General features: G+C 42.1%; 1 protein-coding gene across 2 annotated transcripts in view; it reads left to right on the top strand.

Moving 5' to 3' along the window:
* The window catches only part of TCEA1 (transcription elongation factor A1), a 36,870-nt gene extending 19,195 nt beyond the window's left edge, over positions 1-17,675 (top strand). The window contains exons 2-10 of one of the 2 annotated variants that reach the window (XM_038766707.1): positions 4,675-4,737; positions 7,622-7,727; positions 8,842-8,929; positions 10,763-10,908; positions 11,298-11,354; positions 12,675-12,829; positions 13,808-13,954; positions 15,125-15,196; positions 17,380-17,675. In XM_038766707.1, the coding sequence (XP_038622635.1) occupies positions 4,675-4,737; positions 7,622-7,727; positions 8,842-8,929; positions 10,763-10,908; positions 11,298-11,354; positions 12,675-12,829; positions 13,808-13,954; positions 15,125-15,196; positions 17,380-17,388 (843 nt within the window). In that variant the 3' untranslated portion in view covers positions 17,389-17,675. Of the gene's footprint in view, positions 1-4,674; positions 4,738-7,621; positions 7,728-8,841; positions 8,930-10,759; positions 10,909-11,297; positions 11,355-12,674; positions 12,830-13,807; positions 13,955-15,124; positions 15,197-17,379 lie in introns of both variants that reach the window. The other variant, XM_038766706.1, reaches the window with a different exon arrangement.
* The last annotated feature ends 5,664 nt before the right edge of the window (positions 17,676-23,339 follow it).

Below are 23,339 nucleotides of genomic sequence, written 5' to 3'. Positions count from 1 at the left end.
TTTTACAGATGAGGTAACTGAGGCCCAGAGAAGTTAAGTGACTTGCCCAAGGTCACACAGCAGACACGTGGCGGAGCCAGGATTCGAACCCATGACCTCTGACTCCAAAGCCCGGGCTCTTTTCCACTGAGCCACGCTGCTCCTCCTCCTTCCCTCATGGGGCACTGATGAACCATCTAACATCCCCACCTTTTCCCTCTAGTAACCGATTTAGTGTCTAGACTGTACGCTCGTTGTGGGCAGGGAATGTGTCTCCCAACTCTGTTATATTGTGCTCCCCCAAAGTGCTCAGTGTTCGGCACGCAGGCTGATTCGTCAATAAATACTATTGGTTATAGTTGCAGCATGTATTAAACACTTTCTGTGTGCAGAGCATGTTCTCGGGGGAATACCCACGTGGGAATTAGATACAGTCCCTATCCTCATCATCATCAATCGTATTTATTGAGCGCTTACTGTGTGCAGAGCACTGTACTAAGCGCTTGGGAAGTACAAGTTGGCAACATAGAGAGACAGTCCCTACCCAACAGTGGGCTCCCAGTCTAAAACGGGGAGACAGAGAACAAAACCAAACATAGTAACAAAATAAAATAAATAGAATAGATATGTACAAGTAAAATAGAGTAATACAGTCTGTTTCCCTCCTATCCATCTTGATTCAATCGTATTTATTGTCCATTGCCTGTCAGTTGTATTTATTGAGCGCTGACTGTGTGCAGAGCACTCTATTAAAGTGCTTGGGAGAGTATAGTATAACAACAGAACAGACACATTCCCTGCCCAAGATCCTGCAATAGTGAATTTCATACGCTCCCCCCTTACTCTGAGAATGTTTCCTTTTGATAATTTTGAATTTACTGTTTTCAAGACTCCATGGGTACCCCCTCATCTGTGGCAGTACAGGATTTTGTGAGCAGTTCTGTTGCTCTGTACACCTTACTTTGTGATTTTTGTGTACTTCCCAAGCGCTTAGTACAGTGCTCTGCACACAGTAAGCGCTCAATAAATACGATTGATGATGATGATGATGAACTCCAGTCGTGTTCCCACCCAACAACCCGCCTTTGTCTTCCGAACTGAAAAATCAGAATCATCTTGGTCCGGCCCATGTGAAAGGTGCTGCACCCCCCCACTGATTGTTTTGGTTCCATTTCTTTGAACTTTTCCCCTGCTATTTTGCCTTTTTCTAAGATGCAGCCAGAAAAACCGTGCAGGGCATTTCAGAAAAGAAAGGCGGAACTATTGTTTTTATTTTCTATACCCTTGCTGATGGTGCATCGCTTTGTGTTGGATTTTTTTTTGTCTGTCACTGCACATTGTTTTGATGATTCAGAACTAAAGTTGGAGCTAAGCGCTTAATTTGATATTGTGGCTAGTTCTTTATACTTCATAGGCCTCCTCTTCAGTGGTGTCAGACATGTTCAGCGGGTCACTCATTGGGCTTATCGGTGGCATTTATTGAGCGCTTATTGTGTGTCGAGCCCTGTACTAAGCCCTTGGAAGAATGCAGTATAACAGTTAGTTGGTAGACATGTCCCTTGCCCAACAGGAGTGTACACTCTCGAGAGGGAGACAGACATTAAAATAAATTATGGAAGTGGATGTAACTGATATGGAGCTAAGGGTGGAGTGAATATCAAATGCATAATGGGGAGCAGAAGCAAGGGCAGAGGTGACACAGAAGGGAAAGGGAGTAGGGGAATGGAGGGATTAGTTGGGGAAGGCCCGTTGGAGAAGGTGTGATTTTAATAAGGCTTTGGAAGGTGGGAAGAGTGTTGGTCCATTGAAGGGACAGAGTTCGAGTTCAGAGGACTGATATAATAATAATAATGACATTTATTAAGCACTTACTATGTGCAAAGCACTGTTCTAACCGCTGGGGAGGTTACAAGGTGATCAGGTTGTCCCACGTGGGGCTCACAGTCTTCATCCCCATCTTACAGATGAGATAACTGAGGCCCAGTGAAGTGACTTGCCCAAAGTCACACAGCTAAGTGGCGGAGCTGGGATTTGAACCCACGACCTCCGACTCCAAAGCCCGGGCTCTTTCCACTGAGCCACGCGCAAGGGGTCGACATCGGGATAGGGGAGATTTAGGTTGGGGTTAGAGGAGCGGAGTGTGTTGCCTGCCTTCTTGGTGGCTATTTGAATCTTTAGTGACGTGTGGCCGGGTGGCATGTTGGTTCAAGTCAAGGGGTTGGGCGCTGTCGTATGACATATCCGGGGCCTTCTAGCTGCGTAATTGCCTTAGGAAAGTGTTTCCAGGATTTTTTCATGCTGGGCGGTGTGCTGGAGTAGGTTTACAGTGCGATCAGGTGCGATCCTTTTCCCTCCTAGAATTCAGAGTGTTTGTTTATAGTATTTAAACGCTTATATGTGCCAGGCACTGTACTGTGCGCCGGCGTAGATGCAAAGCAATCAGGTTGGACACGGTTTGTGTCCCATATGGGACTCTATATCCTCCCTGAGGCCTTCTCCTGCTGCCGATCTGACCTTCTTCAGTCTCCACCTCCCTGCAGCTGCAACCTCCCTCACGGGGCCTCTTGGGCCAGGTTGTCACAGCTACCCCTGACCCCCAGCCCCAGAACCTCCAGTTTTCTTTAGCCTTTTTTCCCGCGGGATCTTAATTCCCTTCTTTCTTCTCGAAATTATTCCTAGTCCCACTTCCATCTTCCCTGTCATCCCCTCTCCCCCCACCAACCCTGTCGGAAAAGAACACATTAGCCTCACTTTTGGGACTGAGGCATTGAATTTGCATCTTCCTAGTGACGTTACCAAGTCACTTCAGGAACTGATTTCATCAAAAAGAACAAACAGTCGTTCCTCCTATAATTAGCTTTCATTACGTGAGTTTAAATATATGATTGAAGTGTGAGGGAATTTTGAATATAACGCTTCGTAAGTACGAAAAAAATGGTTGTCTACTTGTGTCTGGCTTTGATCAAGGTAAGATGCTGACGTGCTTCTCAGAACTCAATGGTTTAGGGTAGTGTTTTTGCAATTTTACAGAACTGAGTATAGTAAAATAGGTGACAAGGATATAAAACATTCCTCTATTGATGGACATAACAGACTGAGCCCCTTCCTTCCTCTCCCCCTCGTCCCCCTCTCCATCCCCCCATCTTACCTCCTTCCCTTCCCCACAGCACCTGTATATATGTATATATGGTTGTACATATTTATTACTCTATTTATTTATTTATTTATTTATTTTACTTGCACATTTCTATCCTATTTATTTTATTTTGTTGGTATGTTTGGTTTTGTTCTCTGTCTCCCCCTTTTAGACTGTGAGCCCACTGTTGGGTAGGGACTGTCTCTATGTGTTGCCAATTTGTACTTCCCAAGCGCTTAGTACAGTGCTCTGCACATAGTAAGCACTAAATAAATACGATTGATTGATTGATTGATAACAGTAATACAGGATTTGTATCAAAAAATGCCAGTCATGGTGGTATCTTTGACTTGTCCACCCCCCTGCCAAATCCAATAATTTTCACGTAGTAGTTACTGTGACTCAATTTTTCCCTAACAAAAGATTCTTCAGGAACACAACTGCCATTTACCCATTACATAACAGACAGTACGCGTAGTATTGCGTGAGATATAGGGTTTTTAAGAAATTCTAAAGAGTCACTGCCAGTGGAATTACAGACCTCTAACCCTCCAGCCACGTCTGCAGGAAGAGGCCAGAGGTCGACCATCCAAGGACGGGAAGCCCACTGTTGGGTAGGGACTGTCTCTATATGTTGCCAATTTGTACTTCCCAAGTGCTTCGTACAGTGCTCTGCACATAGTAAGCGCTCAATAAATACGATTGATGATGATGATGAAGTGGGAGAAATGTCAGGGGAGGGGAAGAAAAACAAGCTGATATCTCCTCTCCCTTCCCTCACTACCTGGAGGTCCGTGATTTTTATTGGCCATTTTCAAGGTAATTTAGAGTGGTGGTGTTGATGCATTATGTGTGGCGAGAGGCAGTGTGGGCCACTGGAAAGAGCATGGATTTGGGAGTCAGAGGGCTTGGGTTCTAATCCCACCTCTCCCACTTGCCTGCTGGGTGATCTTGGGCAAATCCCTTTAACTGCTCTGTGCCTCAGTTTCCTCATATGTAAAATGGGGGTTCCATACCTGGTCTTCCTCCTACTTAGAATGTGAGCCCCATGTGGGACAGGGACCGTATCTGACCTCATGTCCACCTTCCCCATCCCTGCCTGTCACGCGGGAGACCGGGGTTCGATTCCCCGACGGGGAGGAAAGTATCTTTTTCAGCGCTTAGAACAGTGCTTTGCACATAGTAAGTGCTTAATAAATGCTATTATTATTATTATTATTATTATTATTATTACATTACAAGCAAGCCCTTAACAGGTACTATTTTACTATTAGTATTAATAATGAGAAATGGACTTAGTCAAACGACACTTTGAAAAGGGGTTGCGGGGAGGGGGACTCACCCATGTGTGTGGTGAAGCAAAACTACTTTTGGGGCAGCTGGGGGGCTTCTTGCTTCACAGTCACAGGCCCAGCCGCTAGTGGTTCCCTAAGGGACAGTGAACCCAGTCCAGCCCAGATAAACTCTATTTGTAAAACTAGACAACTAAGTCAGCTCCTTGTGGATTGTGGAAATTCGATGATCCGGTTTTAAAATATATTTTCAATTTTGTTTTACAGGCCGGGGCTCTGGATTTGCTAAAGGAACTTAAAAACATTCCCATGACCTTGGAATTACTGCAGGTATGTGCAGCTGCCAGTATATTCATTAGTACCTTCTAATAAAAGGTTTAAACAGCACCGACCCTTGTTTTGTGTTTGAAGTTCTTTGTATTCCCTAGTACAAAGCACTGTAAAACTAGCCCACTGTTGGGTAGGGACCGCCTCTATATGTTGCCAACTTGTACTTCCCAAGCGCCTTGTACAGTGCTCTGCACACAGTAAGCGCTCAATAAATACGATTGATTGAATGAATGAATATCCAATTGCATTTATTAAGTAAAAGGGAGGGGCTTTATGGAATTTAGATGAGTTTTCTCCTTAGGGTAGGTATTGTTCTTCAGAAACTTGCCTTGGAGCTGATTATTGATTGATTCTTTACTTGGTGCGGGGGAAAAAACTGAAAGCGCAGAGAACATTTGAATTTTTCATATTTAAATTTGAGGCGTGCTCCTAAAGTACGAGGCCCCTGCGATTTTTTCACTTTCAAGGAAGTTGCCAATCCATTTTCCTTCAAAACTTGAAACTTTTGTTTGTGGCTTTGTGTGTGGGGAGAAAGGGGCGTAGAGCATGTGTGTATGGAAACTGAAAAATTGAGAACGTTTTCCAGACCCAGATTTGAAAGATTTCAGATTACAAATATTTGATAGCTTTTTTTCCTCTTTCCTAGTTTCTTGAGCTGGGAACTCTGTTTAAACCTATTAACTGAAGAAAATATTAGTTATCCACATTGATAAAGGAACCATTTCCATTAGCGTGGCTCAGTGGAAAAGAGCACGGGCTTTGGAGTCAGAGATCATGGGTTCAAATCCCGGCTCCGCCAATTGTCAGCTGTGTGACTTCGGGCAAGTCACTTAACTTCTCTGTGCCTCAGTTACCTCATCTGTAAAATGGGGATGAAGACTGTGAGCCCCCTGTGGGACAACCTGATCACCTTGTAACCTCCTCAGCACTTAGAACAGTGCTTTATTTATTTATTTTATTTGTACATATCTATTCTATTTATTTTATTTTGTTAGTATGTTTGGTCTTGTTCTCTGTCTCCCCCTTTTAGACTGTGAGCCCACTGTTGGGTAGGGACTGTCTCTATATGTTGCCAATTTGTACTTCCCAAGCGCTTAGTACAGTGCTCTGCACATAGTAAGCACTCAATAAATATGATTGATGATGATGATGATGCTTTGCACTTAGTAAGCGCTTAATAAATACCATCATTATTATTATTATTATTAGCAATTAGCTCCTTTAGTGTTTCTTATTGGCAGCTATAGAAACTTTAGGTCAGAGCAACTAAAAGTGCCAAGAAGGCATAATGGAGAATCTGCAACGATATTAGAGAAAAGTACTAAAAGGAATTATGGCAGTCAATGTATCCACATTCCCATGTTATGTATGGTATTACATGTTTTTATCATAAGGAAAAGTCATCCAGAAGGACTTTTACCTCTTTAGGTGGCAGTAGCTGACTGAATTTATTCATTGTCAACAAACTCCAAGGCTTGTAAACTCTTGGGATTATTCAAGAGGCCAAGAAGCACACAGCAGCACAGTAATGTAAAATGCTAGATATTTCGTTGCTTTACCACCGGTTACAGTGAAATTACGGGAGCGTACGTTTTTACCAACTTGCCCCGCCTCCGTTGAGGTAAACAGGTAGAACAGTGTAGTATTTCTATTTTAGTGCTGGCTGGTATAAATTGGGGTATTGACAACATCTCTACCCATTCATTCATTCATTCATTCAATCGTATTTATTGAGCGCTTACTGTGTGCAGAGCACTGGACTAAGCGCTTGGGAAGTCCAAGTTGGCAAAATATAGAGATGGTCCCTGCCCAACGGCGGGCTCACAGTCTAGAAGGGGGAGACAGACAACAAAACAAAACATATTAACAAAATAAAATGAATAGAATACCCAGCCGCAGGCGGGCGATAACAATAATAATAGCGGCATTTTGGTGCAGAGCACTGCTGTGTGACCCTGGACAGGTCACTTCACTTCTAGAAGCAGCGTGGCTCAGTGGAAAGAGCCCGGGCCTTGGAGTCAGAGGTCATGGGTTCAAATCCCGGCTCCGCCAATTGTCAGCTGGGGGACTTTGGGCAAGTCACTTCACTTCTCTGGGCCTCAGCTCCCTCATCTGGAAAATGGGCATTAAGATTGTGAGCCCCGTGTGGGACAGCCTGATCACCTTGTAACCTCCCCAGCGCTTAGAACAGTGCTTTGCACGTAGTAAGCGCTTAACAAATACCATCATTCATTCATTCATTCAGTGTGACAACCCTATGCAGGGAGTTGGCGATCTCTCATTCGTGGCAGAGGAAGCAAGCTTTCCTGCCCAAAGTGACTGGTCTAGTTTTGTGGTGGGAGTGGAAATGAGACCCTCTAGGTGAACAACATTGTATCTTTTGACCTTGAGATTTTTTTAAAAGCAATTTTTCTGTTGCCTATCGCTTTACACTTAAAAAAGATCAATCTCTAGAAGAAGTGATAGCAGTTCAGCTGCTTGGAGTGTGGGAGGTCGGATCTTCTTTGGGCAGCTGTGCAACCCTCGGAGAAGCAGCGTGGCTCGCGCTGGAAAGAGCCCGGGCTTTGGAGTCAGAGGTCATGGGTTCAAATCCCGGCTCTGCCACTTGTCAGCCGTGTGGCTTTGGGCAAGTCACTTAACTTCTCTGTGCCTCAGTTACCTCATCTGTAACATGGGGATTAAAGACTGTGAGCCCCACGGGGGACAGCCTGATCACCTTGTAAACTCCCCAGCGCTTAGAACAGTGCTTTGCACATAGTAAGCGCTTAATAAATACCATTAAATACCATTATAAAAAAACCCCGGGAGGGCCAGGGGACACTCGCTCACCCCAGGCAAGTCTACGAGCCATAAAGGAGTCACTTGGCCTGTTTTTCTTTTCTAGTCAACAAGAATTGGGATGTCAGTAAACGCTATTCGTAAGCAGAGCACGGATGAGGAGGTGACATCTTTAGCGAAGTCTCTCATCAAGTCCTGGAAGAAGTTGCTAGGTATAATTAGCAAATGCTTTTCTCTTCATTTCTTATTCACCTCCTCTCTCCTGCAGATACTGAATTGTGTCCTTTTTTCACTTCTTAATCCATTGGGTTTTTTTTCTTCTCTCTTAAGACTCTAACTTGGGGGGCGGTTTCAGCCTTTTGCGGGGAGGATTCAAGGGGTGGAGATATTTCGTGAGATTTGCTTTAGGCCAGTGGAGAACCTCTGTTGGAAAGGGCAAGCTGTTGACAGAAACAGAACGGAGAACTGAAACAAAACTTAGAGATGTCCAACTTCAAGGGAAAAAAACTTTTGCATTAGATAAGCTCTTTAAAGTATTTGGATTGTGCTCATTCTCCCTTAATACAGGCCCTATAGTAAATTATCTAAGGAATCCCAGGTTGAATACCACGTGGTATGCTGAGAAAACACTAAGCCTGCAGATTCAAAGGTGAAACTAAGATATTAAGTAGTAGTAGCCTAAAATACTGCACCATCCTGAAAGTTCCGTAAGTTAATCTAGTGATATTCCACTTTTGACCTTGCCCCATTTTTTTTTAATGGCATTTGTTAAATGCTTACTATGTGCCAGGCACTGTCCTAAGTGCTGGTGTTGATACAAACTAATCAGGTTATAAACAGCCTATGTCCAACATGCGGCTCACAGTCTTAATCCCCATTTTACAGATGAGGTAACTGAGGCATAGAGAAGCGAAGGGACTTGCCCAAATTCACAAGAATGCACAAACCTTTTCTTCTGAGCCCATGTTGCATTGTACCCAAATAAGCTAGCGTTTTTTGGACAAACCTCTAATTCCCTGATGTTTTAGCCAAAGTATATAGTAAAATATGCTTTGTGGCTAGGTGCTCAATTCAATTAATTTGGTCTTCATAAATGACAACTGAAATATTTTGACTGAGAGAAAAGAGGAAATGTTTGGCTATTTGCCTAGCAAAGCCATCATCGGGAGTGCAGTGACTCGATTTTCCTTGCAAATTCAGGTTTAGGGCTCAGAGTTTTTTTCTTTTTCATTTTGGTAATGCTTTTTTCTTTGTATTTCAGCAAAAAGATTGGTTTTGGTTGTTCATGACAAGTGCCTGAGGTTTTGTGGTTTTATGAATTTTCAGATGGCCCATCAACTGAAAAAGATCCTGAAGAAAAGAAAAAAGAACCTTCCGTCTCATCTCAAAACAGTCCTGAAGCGAGAGAGGAAAGGTATTTTTAACTCTAATGTATCATTTTAATTTGGTGTATAATCGTTTCGGAGAGGAACACATATTTTTCACTTGTGTTCCTGCCCTTTTCTCCTGCTCCCCTATTTCTCATCTAAAAGAACGTTGTTTCTAGCCAAATACTGTGGGATCACCCACAAAAATTTCCCTGAACACAAAATTCAAACACGAAAAGAGCCACAGCTTTTGGCTGCATAATAATAAAGTTTTATATTGTACTCCTCAATCACATGGGTGCAAAAATTGGACTTTAAAGCAACTTTTAAAATGCCACGCCTTGTAGAACAATGCCATCAAATCTCCTAACTTTATTCCAAGCCACATTAGCTTCTCTCCATGATAATGATTGTGGTATTCGTGAAGCATTTACTATGTGCCAGACAGTGAACTCAGTGGCTCAGTGGAAAGAGCCCGGGCTTTGGAGTCAGAGGTCATGGGTTCAAATCCCGACTCTGCCAATTGTCAGCTGTGTGACTTTGGGCAAGTCACTTCACTTCTCTGTGCCTCAGTTCCCTCATCTGTAAAAGGGGGATGAAGACTGTGAGCCCCCTGTGGGACAACCTGATCACCTTAGAACGCTTAGAACAGTGCTTGGCACATAGTAAGTGCTTAATAAATGCCATCATTATTATTGTTATTACTACAAGCTAATTGGGTTTGGTCACAGTCCCTGTTCCACGTGGGGCTCACAGTCTCCATCCCCATTTTACAGGTGACGTAACTGAGGCCCAGAGAAGTGAAGTGACTCACCCGAGGCCTCACAGCAGACAAGTGTCAGAGCCGGGATTAGAACCCCTGACCTTCCGATTCCCAAGACTGTGCTCTGTCCAGTATGCCGTGCTGCTTCACATTCATTCAGTCATATTTATTGAGCGCTTCCTGTGTGCAGAGCACTGTACTAAGCGCTTGGGAAGTACAATTTGGCCACATATAGAGACAGTCCCTACCCAACAGTGGGCTCACAGTCTAGAAGTGAGCCCATATCTAGAGCATCATCTAGATGAACATCATCTAGTTCATCTAGAGCAGAGTCAGTCTGACTGAATATCTTGGACCTCCTGCCTGGCAATGCTCAAACTTCTGATCCTTGGACTCTTTAGCAGAGAGACCTTTTTCCTGAGCTTCCCTATCCTGAGCAGGGCCCCTCAATTCCAACTCTCCTCCACCACCCCGCTCCCCCCTACCCAAAAACAAACAAAAAACCCAAATAACCTTTTATATTGCCCTGAGCCTTCCAGGTCACAATGCCTCCTCAAAGATACCTGCATCCTCACTGACTCTTTCCCTAAAATTTTCCATTGTAAAATATCTGTACTTCCTTTAGTCCAATAGACTAAATGGGGTAACTCTTCATGGTTGGAGCAGTTGAAAGGAATGAAAGCCCAGCAGGAAACAAGCCAAATGATTCAATTGCTTCCACTGTCTAATCTGTGCAGTCTTCTCAGACAACGTTTTCCTCTGTGGCTTTAAAATTTAAGTGTGTGTGCGTGGTGGGGGAGGAAAATTTCCACTCGAGTCATGAACCCTCTTACCTGATGGCAACAGTCTAGCACTGATTCTTTGGAAAGTACATCCGGTGCTAATAAAGAGCTCTCTCGGTTCTTGTTTGTCACCTGATTGCCTTTCTGTGAAAATTTGCTTCTTGTGGAAACCAGCTTTGTCACTGCTTAGTAGTAGAGTGTTCTGCACACAGTATTGCAATTTAGGTACTGGACTTAAATGACAAGAAATCTCCCTATTTAATCTACAGAGAGCATTTTTGCCCAGGGCGACCATTATAAGTTGACTTAATTTCTTCATTATCTCACTCTAGTAGTTCCAGTAGCCACACAAGCAACAGAAGAGATGAGGCAAATGCTTCTTCTGATTCCTTCATCCCATCTTTTCCTCGAGCACCAAGTACTTCAGATTCTGTCCGAGTGAAGTGCAGAGAGATGCTTGCTGCTGCTCTCAAAACTGGAGGTGAGTTGGAGAGAAGCGACTTTTTCCATTTTTCTTTCTCCTTGGTAACTTAGCTCATGGGAATTGTTAAGAATAATGTGGTTTATGTCTGTTATTCAGACTGAACTTGCCTTCCAGAAGCTTTTGTGCTTCAGAACATTTTCTAACATATAACTACTTTGGTAAATACTATGTTTTGGTCATTCAAAAATGTGTGAACAGTGCCTGGATGGAAGAAGCAGATGGAAATGGGTGAAGTGGAGAAATTGGGTAGAGTCGGTACCCTCGGTTAAATTGGGTGGAGTCCAGAAGAGAAGTATCAAATTCAGAAAGCCGGTGATCATTATCAGTAATGGAGCGTTTTCTCAATTATATTTGCTGTTTTTGTTTTCCTTGTTTCTTTATTCCAGATGACTACATTGCTATTGGTGCTGATGATGAAGAGCTGGGTTCTCAGATTGAAGAAGATATCCTTTTATTGTGATTCCAGGAAGTCTTTAGTGTATGAGGTGGCTTTTCTATCTGATATTGCCAGTTTTCAAAAATGTCCAAGGATGATCTTATCATTCAGTGGTATTTATAAAGCGCTTACTGTGTGCTGAGCAGTATTCTAAGCTCTTAGGAGAGTACAGTACTACCAAATTGATAGACACATTCCCTGCCCAATAGGTGCTATCTGTCTAGAGGGGGAGAGAGCTATTAAAATAAGGATATGCACATAAGTACTGTAAGGATGAGGGTGAGGGCATATCATGTGCGTAGGAGTGTAGATCCAAGTACCTAGGCAGTGCAGAAGGGAGAGGGGACTGGGGAAAAATGAGGGATTCATTCATTCGATCGTATTTATTTAGAGCTTACTGTGTGCAAAGCACTCTACTAAGCGCTTGGGAGATTACAGTAGTCGGCGAAGGCCTTTTGGAAGGAGATGAGATTTTAGTAGGGCTTTGAAGTTGCAGAGAGAAGTGGTTTATTGGATATGGAGGGGGAGCGAGTTCCAGGGCAGAGGGAAGGTGTGGGCATGGAAATGGTGATGAGACAGATGAGATTGTGGTACAGTGAATGGCGTAGCGTGTAGAGGAGTGAAATCTCTGAGCTGGGTTTTGAAGGAGACCAGTGAGGTAAGGCATGAGGAGAGAAGATGGAGTGCTTTAAAATCAGTGGTAAGGAGTTTCTGTTTGATGTGGAGGTGGATGGGCAAGTCACTGGTGGTTCTTCCTTCAGTTGGGATCATTTCAGTGGTATCTAGGTAACTGGAGTGTATGAGAAAGCTAGGACCAACTTCCATTCCTCTGTGTTTTTCCTAGGCCTTGAGTCTCACGAAAATAAGCGACATAAGTAAGTGGTGCTACAGGTTTCCTTGTCCTTGTCTTCCTCACCTCAGCTTTAGGACTGCCTGGCCCTCTGACAAGGAGTCCATAAAGGGTGAACGGCACCCGCTTGGTAGGAGGTTGTCATAGACTCCTTTTTAAAAACTCATAGCTGCGAGGAATGCTTAGTACAGTGCTCTGCACATGGTAGGTGATGCTTTGTAGATTGGGTGTTATTGGCTTCCTTCCCTTAGCGAGGAAAAGATCACTCATTTCACTCTGTTACCTAGTTGGAATATGCAGCTATTTTTTGTTGCTGAGCTTAGAGAAGTGCAAAACCTGAGGTTCCTTGCCCTCAACTTAATTGCTATTGCCGTCATGAAATTCAGAAAAGTTATCAAGGGTTTAGTAGTTTGAGTGGATGCTATCTGTAGGCAAATTCAAACAATGAAATATGATTATTCCTTAATAGCCTGGTACCTATATATCAAGAGTTAAGGAACACGGACATGAAATACAAAAATAGAGTGCGGAGTAGGATAGCGAATCTCAAAGATGCTAAGAATCCAAATTTAAGAAAAAATGTTTTGTGTGGAAACATACCCCCTGATTTATTTGCCAGAATGACAGCAGAGGTAAGCAAACAAAAATTTGTTGAAATTGGTCTCTCTGTCTGATGTGATGGCCTTTGTTTGGTTTCAAGAAAATATTTGATAATGTACAAGCAGATTGCAAAAATCCAAAAGTAGCTAGGTATTCTGGACATTACTGATCTGTGTAAAACATGACCTGGAATAAATCTCTGTCCACTTACCGGCCTACCCAGCATATTTTTTGCCCGATTAAGACCAACAAAAAGTCTACTGAAATATCTGCTCCAAGGTTTTTAAACTCCAGGGTTTTTAATGCTTCTGGGTTAACATTATGCCTTTTTAACTGAATAGTCATAAGGACTGAAATGTGTTGCATCTATCTTTTTTTCCTCCCAGTTCAAAGCTTCCCCTAAAAGAGCATTGTGGGGGAAAAAATGTTTTTACATTTGCCATCTGAATTGATATTTAGTTAAATATGTTTTTATGACTAACTACCATCAGTTGTCCTGTGATACGGGGCTTGTTTTCTAGCAGAACTTCATATAAAAGAAAACTCTGTAGTCTTTGTAGAAGATTTTGTAGGCAAATATTGTGGTATTCGTTTTGTATTTGACAATGCATGCACACCCTTGTTTCTCTAATTTCACACTGTGCTATTTCCAGATGGGCATCGTCAAGAGACCATTCTCTAATTCTATCACCGAGTTCTATCCAAAGTGCAGAGTGGAAATGTACTTTGTGGCAAAATTGACAATAATGTTTCTCCAGCATGACTTTTATATATTGTGCTTTTTTGAAAACCTACCAGAATAGTTTTAGTAATCTACTTTAGATGAAAAGTGTATCCAGAGAATTTGGCAACAATGAAGCCCTGAAAAATTTCTAATTGGAAAGATTGTCATAGTGTAATTTCACACATTTTTCTAGCTCCATGTTCTAGTAAATTGAGAGAACTTTGAAGATTCCTGATAAATTGAAAATGCTGTAGCTGAGGAGTTTTTATTACCGTGTTGGTAACAGGAAATGGCTAGCGATGAGCTGAAAGAGATGCGTAAAAATCTGACCAAAGAAGCGATCAGAGAACATCAAATGGCCAAGACAGGAGGCACCCAGACTGATCTATTTACATGTGGAAAGTGTAAAAAGAAGAACTGCACCTATACCCAGGCATGTAATCATTCATGTTTTTCTTTAAAAACCACGTTCATTTAGGTGTTTTGAAGCTACTTGAACTAATATTTGAAGTAACAGTTGAGAATTTTTACTTTGAATTCCCTAGCCTTTAGTCAGGGAGCCTAAGGCCTAGAATTACCAGCCCCCATCATAACAGGGATACTTAGTGGTGTTCATAGAGTGCAGGTGCCCAAGGGGGAATTGATTTCTGCATGACCATTTTCATTTCCGAGGAGCAGCTTCTGATGCCCTCTGCACCTTGCTTCAGGGATTAGATCAGGGAGAAGATGCCGCAACCATCAAACCAAGCCAAGTGGATTGTGCTCCCTGAAGACCATGAAATTTCTTGTATTCTCATTTTAGGCTCATTCCCCAGGCTCATAAACAAGCGTTTAAGATTTTTCCAAGTGCAAATCTACTGTCTTAATACCTACTGTACATGCTTACAATTTTTGACTGACTGGGAAAAAAACACTATTTGAGCAGAGCACAGGATGTTAGAAGCACGGGATGCATATTGAGACATAGATGTGATTTTTGCCCCCTGGTATGTGAGAAGCACAAACATATAATCAACATAAATATAGGTGCAGAGATATTAATTACCAGAGTGAGTTGAGGAGCAAGAATGGATTATGGATTTTCCCGACAGGAGGTGAGAAAACAGTGCTGCAGATAGGAAAACTGTTAGGATAAGGAATCAATTGGGCAGTCACGTGGCACTGGGAAAGAGAAAGAATCTGGAAAGAGAAAGGATCTGTTTCTCCAAAAGAACAGTTTCAAGTTGGAAAGTGTATAACTCGACTGCAGTTATGCTGGAAAATCTTATATTCTATATTATCTTATAATATAGAAATATAAATCTTATAATCTTATATTATGAGAAGCAGCGTGGCTCAGTAGGAAAGAGCCCGGGCTTTGGAGTCAGAGGTCATGGGTTCAAATCCCAGCTCCGCCAATTGTCAACTGTGTGACTTTGGGCAAGTCACTTAACTTCTCTGGGCCTCAGTTACCTCATCTGTAAAATGGGGATTAAGACTGAGCCCCACGAGGGACAACCTGATCACCATGTAACCTCCCCAGCGCTTAGAACAGTGCTTTGCACGTAGTAAGCACTTAATAAATGCCATCATCATCATATTCTCACTTTTGCCCTTATTGCAGGTTCAGACTCGCAGTGCTGATGAGCCTATGACAACATTTGTCGTTTGTAATGAATGTGGAAACAGATGGAAGGTAAGGCTCCAATTGTGTACACAACCCTGCAACCCAACAAAGGATGGTACCAAAATAATTCCTCACTTCATTTCTCACTAAGTATTCACATGAAGATGAAATTGCATGAAATATTAAAACATGTAGTCTCAATCAGTACCATGGCAGTTTCGCTAACATTGAATCAGCAGCTGGATACAGCGTTGGCACTTTAAGATTCCTTGCCCACCACCTCATAGCTGGTAAAAAGGTGTTTTTATAGCATTGACAACCACACACATTGCCCAAGTTATCCTTCAGTTAGTGGGCCAAAAGAGATGTTAATCAGGGGGCACGTGATCTGAGTCAGTGAGAGTGTCAATCCCAATGCCTTTACCGCCCTACTGTATGTGTGGCCTAGATGTGGTCAAGTGGGAATAGCACCTGCTCATGTTTTGGCCGGGACAGGTTGTTTGTATGTAGCAAACTCGCTTCCCCTTTAATCAGAAAAGTGACAAGCAAGACTTCCCCTCTGGCCTATAACACCTGTATGTTACCATGGTGGCAGTGGCAGAGAGCCGCTGCATAATGATCTTTACAGATATTTGCCTCGTGCCACCTTATTCACTGTCATTTAATTTGGGGTTCAAAAAGTTCAACAGAAGTTTTGTTCCCAGGGGGTTATACTCAGTTAAGATTTACTCACCTGCATCATCATCATAGTGATCAAAAGGGAGCCTTTCAGATGGAGTTCCAATTTTCCTTCTGCTTTTCCTTTTCTATATTCATTTTCTGGGTGCCATCGTGAACAAATCTTGGAATATTTGAATATGATGTGTGCCCACTGATTTTTTTTTTCCAATCCTCACTGTGTCGTATGTCATTTGATGTGGTGATCCTATTTAATGAGCACTTCAATCCAGTCTTCTTTTCCGGGGCCACCACCATTGCAGGCTTCTTACTGATACTAGTTTTCCTGCCCTCGAAAAGCTTTGCCCACTGATTAACAGGAGGAACTATTTTTGTAGTAAGACATTAAGTAATTATTCTTTGTTCCATAGACTCAAATTGTGAGACTGTCATTTCGAACACGATGTGATATTTTCCTTTGACCCACAATAGTACAACACCCCTTGAAATGGGTTGGAGATTCATTCCTTTCATCCTGAGCTCACAGAGCTTTCTTACAATGCTTTGGCGGAGGGCAGAAATAGGAGATAATACTTCCAGGCCAGCTATTTTATAAATTATAGTTGAACATACTTGCAAAGAGCCATTTATCCAGAGATAGTACCAATTTATGCCTATTTGGTAATAAAAAGCTCTGGGTTTGTCCCCCGCCTTTCGATCTGTATTCCTTGAGAAATTGATCCTTGTGGGTGTGTGATTGCAGGGGCATACTAGAGTCTACTCTCATTTCTTGCCTTGTTCATCACCTTCCAGGTAGAATTAAGAGTTTTCCACCATTATTGGGGAACAAGAGAATCAACTTTAATGCAGGGAATCTGTTCTTCAGTGGGTTTTATGATGTGTTGGCTAGTTAGTTTAACTCAGCTGTTTACCCGGGGAAAGTGGCAAACCTACACCTTTCCCAGTGTACTCAATGAGCTAACATTTTCTTGGGTCTTGTTGTGATAAAATTACTTGTTTCAATTGCAGAATACTTTGAAATAGTTTTGACTCTTGAGAGAGATCACCACAGCATATCTGATAATTTCTGGCTAGGAAAGAAAACCAAATGGATTTGAAAAACGAAGGGTTTAGGCTTAAGTTCACTAAATGCTATTCCAGGCATTTTTAGGATTTTTTTAAATTTATTTAGCAAAGTTAACTTGCCTCTACCTTGTAGAGATGAGGAATTATGACTGTCTTCTAACATTTGAATGCCTGCTGGGTGTTTGGTGCCGCTCAGTGTCATTGTTCTCCTGAAAGTGTATATATAGTTTGTGCCAGCTTTCAGAGGATTGAGCTAAAGGAAGGTACTATTTCAGACATACAGCTCATGGGACGTTCTTATTAATAACATCTAGAAAGATTAAGGTTATTGTTTGCCCGCTACAATTTTGCATCAAAAGCTATGAAATTTTAAACTCTGAAAATGCAGTCCTACTCAAGGTTGAAGGGCACAGTGCAATTTCAAAAATACATGTCCCAGTTCATGGAGAGAAATAAGGTTTCAGCAGTTTGCACAAAAGTCTCATAAACTATTTCTTCTTTTTTGACAGTTCTGTTAGAAGAAGGAATTGTCGAGACACCTGGACCAGTATGAAAGAGCATTTTGTAATTAGCTTTCAAAACTAGGCTAAGCCTCTAGCTTTCTTGCAAGCGAGATTTTTAAAACAGCATACCTTTTGGGGGTTTGTCTTTGTTTCTGACACAACCATCCTTTCCTTTAAACGCCTTCCCGTAGCTACTAGTCAGTAGGAGGACTGGGACCCACAGTTGTATGGTGTTTGTTTAAAGATATTTTTTTTCATTTTTATAAGTAAGTCGTCATTAAATTTTTATCGATTAAACTTTAGTAACTTGTTTGGGTTTTTTCTTAACGAACATAACGTTAACATTTTTACAATCCAAAACATGCACACCAGAAATTTTTACTTCTCCCCCTCTGCTAAATAGCATTAAAAATGTGCATTTGTTTCCTAAACTGGCATATTCCTGGCCTAACATTCAGAGGGAAGGAAGGTTAGTGTGATTTTAATTGAGCCAAATGTGGTGTGATGTTGAAACATCAGTTTGTCAACTTTAGTTTGTATTGTACATACTGTTTATAAACTAGCACTTGACTTTGATCATTACTGTTGTTGATGAATTTAGTTTGGTGGGATGTTATCTTGCTGATGTAATCAGTAGTGATCAGTGCAGTTTATTGTACAGTGACATTTGCTATACTTCTCTAAATCTCTCTCTTACTTGTGCTTAATAGATTTTTACTCCTGGAGAAATCACTTAAAATAGTTTGTTTAAAAGAAATGTATTTTTTTCTTATTTACCTGTTCATTGCCAGAATTTACTTTCGGTGTGTGGGTGAACAAAGTCATTGTTTTGGTACTTTACTTCAACTGTCCAGACCAGCTCTTCACAAGAAGATACCTGGAGTGAGGCAGAAAATGTTAACTTTCATCAGTTACTATAAATGATAGCCGTTACTGTAAACTGTTCATAAATTTTTATTTTGCTGTGTAGAAGAATGGTGACCAATGATCCAACTTGAGGCCAGTATAAATCATTAAAGTGGTGGTCTTTCTCTTGATAGAAAGATTTTTTTTTTCCTTCTCCTAGAGTCTGTCTTCTGACTGTGCCATAACAATTTCATGGAGTGTGTTAAACAGAACTGTGATGGATGTAGTCATTTGTGTACTTCAGGGATCGCTTCTTCACTTCGCATCCTGCCTCAGACTAAGATGTTCTTTCCGTGAATGGGAAAAAAAAAAGTTTGAGAGTTCCAGAAAATACTCTATACATTAATAGTCTTATATCCATCCTGAATTATATCCATCCTGAAGATCGGAGCGGAAAACTGCGGTTGCTTTCTGTTAGAGATTTTTCATTAAAACTTTCTCAGCAGGTGCCACCAAAAACATTTTTAGGGAAGTTTTAGAGATTGGAAAGAGAGAATATTGATTTGAGACAAGATTTTTAAATTATAAATTAGTAAGACTATCATTAAAGCATTTTACTTCGTGTAGAAATTTTGCAATCTGACATGTTAACCCTGACCTAATCTTTAAAATTACTGCAAAGCAACACAGGTCTGAACTGGCCAAGGTGAATTGATGGGATAAAATACTTAATATTTTCATGGAATTAGATGTCTAATGGAGAAGCAGCGTGGCTCACTGGAAAGAGCACGGGCTTTGGAGTCAGAGTTCAAGGGTTCAAATCCCGGCTCCGCCAATTGTCAGCTGTGTGACTTTGGGTAAGTCACTTAACTTCTCTGTACCTCAGTGACCTCATCTGTAAAATGGGGATGAAGACTGTGAGCCCTCCTGTGGGACAACCTGATCACCATGTAACCTCCCCAGCGCTTAGAACAGTGCTTTGCACATAGTAAGCGCTTAACAAATGCCGTTATTATTATTATTAAAACATAAAGTAACAAATTTCCCATAGGAGATTTGAAACAATTATTGAACACATACGTGTTGTACGATATTGTGCTAGATACTCTAGTGCACGAAGATGATGTGTTCAAGGGCCAACATTATATATAATTTTTTTCCTAATCAGTGAATTTGAAGAATTAATGCCAACTTAATACTAACATTAAATTGGATGAAAGTCTCGATCATCTACCGGATTTGGAGAGCAGTAGAACAAAACAGTTTCCTCCCAGTCACGTGCCATCACTCATTTTGAAGTCAAAGTTTATTCATTTTATGACTACTTACCCTGTCATTCATTTACAGACTTTGCTGCAAAGCATTGAGCCTAATTTTTTATTTCATTTTAAATGGTATTTGCTAAACACAGTGTTCTAAGCGCTGGGGTAGATAGGTACAAGGTAACCAAGTTGGACACAGTCCATGTCCCACGTGGGACTCAATCCCCATTTTACAGATGAGGTAACTGAGGCACAGAGAAGTGAAGTGACCCAAGGTCACCCAGCAGACAAGCAGTGGCCAGATGCAGAAAGGGGCATTTAAATACATGAGTTGGGTAGGGATTGTCTCTACCGGTTGCCGAACTGTACTTGCCAAGCACTTAGTAAAGTGCTCTGCACACAGTAAGCGCTCAATAAATACGACTGAATGAATTAGAATTTTTCTTATTTGAGTTAGCCAATGCGAAACCATAGCACAGTTAATTTAAAGCCACCGGGTTTTTAGTTGTTTCTTATGAGAAGCAGCGTGGCTCAGTGGAAAGAGCACGGGCTTTGGAGTCAGAGGTCATGGGTTCGAATGCCGACTCCGCCACATGTCTGCTGTGTGACCTTGGGCAAGTCACTTAACTTCTCTGAGCCTCAGTGACCTCATCTGTAAACTGGGGATGAAGACTGTGAACCCCACATGGGACAACCTGATCACTTTGTATCCCCCCCAGCGCTTAGAACAGTGCTTTGCACATAGCAAGCGCTTAACAAATGCCAACGTTATTATTATTATTATTATCCTAACCCTCCTGAAACCTATCAAAATTCCCCCTCCTCCCAAGTTGCTTTGTTGGATGATTTATGTTGGGATAAGGAGAGGCGGGTTAGGGTTGGAGAGCGAGGTTGCAGCCTGAGCAAAGTGTTTTAAAGGGGCTGGCAAGAAGTTTTTAAGGAAGGGAGCCCAGCCTACACAGGACTCACAGGTGGTAGTCGGTATTTGTTCTGTAAAATGAGTCCAAGTAGAGAATACCGTAGACATGAGTAACCTGTGAGTTATGTCACATCATAAAAGACAGCCCATCGCGGTATAAACCGTAGACTGGAAAAACGCACGGCCCCTTGAGCATCTAAATAGCCGTGTCCCTGAGCACGTGCTGGGCTGTTATATAACAGTGAAAGAATGGGGAAAAAATAATTGGAGCTGCCGAGTGTACTCTGTGTTCTAGGTTTATGAAGCCTTAGAAGGTAGCGCTCAACGGTCTCCATTGTGTTTCAGGAGACACGTGTTGTAAGCGTGCAGGATCAGAAAGATTCTTACCGCAACAAACAAGCCTCTTTCAGAGCGTGGGAACTGCCGGCCCTGTTTACTGAATGCTAGGAAGAGTTGAGGGAAGAAATGTTATCCCAGACATAGCAAGATAATATAGCACATTTGGAGATGAAACCAGATTATTCAGTATAATTCATTGTTTAGAGAAGCAGTGTGGCGTACTGGAAAAAACCCAGGCCTGGGGGTCAAGGGACCTGGGTTCTGTTTATTTTATTTTGTTAATATGTTTTGTTTTGTTCTCTGTCTCCCCCTTCTAGACTGTGAGCCTGCTGTTGGGTAGGGACCATCTCTATATGTTGCAAATTTGTAATAATAATAATAATAATGATAATGGCATTTGTTAAGCGCTTACTATGTGCAAAGCACTGTTCTAAGCACTGGGGGGATACAAGGTGATCAGGTTGTCCTACGTGGGGCTCACAGTCTTAATCCCCGTTTTACAGATGAGGGAACTGAGGCTCGGAGAAGTTAAGTGACTTGCCCAAGGTCACACAGCAGACATGTGGCGGAGCTGGGATTCAAACCCATGACCTCTGGCTCCAAAGCCTGTGCTCTTTCCACTGAGCCACGCTGCTTCTCTAACTGCCCAAGCGCTTAGTACAGTGCTCAATGCTCAATAAATACGATTGAATGAATGAATGAATAATCCCAGCTCTGCCACTGGTCTGCTCTGGGACCTTGGGCAAGTTGCTTAACTGGTCTGTGCCTCAGTTTCCTCATCTGAAAAACTGGGGATTAAATCCCACTCCCTCCTACCTAGCCTGTGAGCTCCATATGGGACAGGGATTGTGTCCAAACTGATAAATGTGTATCCTCTCCCAGTGCTTGGCACATAGTAAGTGCTTAACAAATAGTATTATTATTATTTCGTGTAAATTGAAAACACTAGGGTCAAGTAAGATGAGAGAGCAATCTACATTTGAGCCTAGGGATTGGCTCAAGTGAAATAGGATGAATGTAGGAAATGGTTCATATATCCTAGCAGTCATGAGCTGAGCAAGACGGATTTTTTCATTCATTTGAAAAAGAATGGGAAGCCCTTCTATTTGCACCCTGGAGTGGGGTTAGAAGCCACATTGAGGAGGAGGCTTTGCTCCAAGTGATAAGAGTGTAGCTCAGCCCTAAAAAGAGGATTTGGACCTCATTTGAAACTTTCACACTGAGGGGGATTCAGAGACAATAAAGAAGATGATATCTTGTAGATGTGGCCCAGAAAAATTCAGATCACGTTGCTGGTGAACAACCTCTCCCCTTCCAATTACATTCTCTTACAGTTCAGTGAAAGGGAAAATAATTTGTGTGGGACAGATGCAGGGAAGGCCCTGCTTAGGAAGCCATTTTCCACTCAATAGTCCTGGAGTGCGGATCAATCAATCAATCGTATTTATTGAGCGCTTACTGTATGCAGAGCACTGTACTAAGTGCTTGGGAAGTGCAAGTTGGCAACATATAGAGACAGTCCCTATCCAACAGTGGGCTCACAGTCTAGAAGCGGATGACCGTGGGAGAGGGAGGAAAAGCCTGGAAAGGGAAGGATGGCGTGTATGTATGAAGACAAGCGTTTAGAAAAGTGCTTTGCACATAGTAAATGCCTAATAAATACCATTAAAAAAAAAAGATGCAAAGGCTGGGGTCAGCTTAAACTCTTGCTTTTTTTTTCCAGAATCCACCTTTCTTAGCATTCCTAAACAATTTGCTGGCCAACAATAGGGGGATTTGATTGATTGGTTTTTTGGGTAGAATTGAAGTGCTTACTAAGTGCCAAATACTGTACTAAGCACTAGTGTAGCCACAGTAGTAACAGATTGGATTCAGCCCCTGCCGCACATTGGAGCTCACAGTCTAGCTCAAAGAGCAGGTCTTTAATCCCCATTGTACAAATGAGGAAACTGAGGCACAGAGAGGTTAATTGACTTGCCTGTCAATTAGGCAAACATACTGAAGATGTGGAGTAGACCCCAGCAGTTCTAGTCCGAGATCATGGGTTCATATCCCGACTCCGCCGATTGCCAGCTGTGTGACTTTGGGCAAGTCACTTAACTTCTCTGGACCTCAGTTACCTCATCTGTAAAATGGGGATTAAGACTGTGAGCCCCCCTTGGGACAACCTGATCACCTTGTAACCTCTCCAGCACTTAGAACAGTGCTTTGCACATAGTAAGCGCTTAATAAATGCCATCATCATTATTACTATTACTGTCATTACTATTACTATTTATTCATTCAATCGTATTTATTGAGCGCTTGCTGTGTGCAGAGCACTGTACTAAGCGCTTGGGAAGTACAAGTTGGCAACATAGAGAGACGGTCCCTACCCAACAGCGGGCTCACAGTCTAAAAGGGGGAGACAGAGAACAAAACAAAACATATTAGCAAAATAAAATAAATAGAATATGTACAAATAGAGTAATAAATATTTACAAACATACACCTATATACAGGTGCTGTGGGGAGGGAAGGAGGTGAGCCCACTGTTTGGTAGGGACCGTCTCTCTATGTTGCCAACTTGTACTATTATTATTACTAGTACTAATACTACT

The sequence above is a fragment of the Tachyglossus aculeatus genome, chromosome 25, assembly GCF_015852505.1.
Source record: "Tachyglossus aculeatus isolate mTacAcu1 chromosome 25, mTacAcu1.pri, whole genome shotgun sequence".
Lineage (NCBI taxonomy): Eukaryota > Metazoa > Chordata > Mammalia > Monotremata > Tachyglossidae > Tachyglossus > Tachyglossus aculeatus.
The sequence above is the reverse complement of the archived record's forward strand: the minus strand, read 5'-3'. Positions and strand labels throughout refer to the sequence as shown.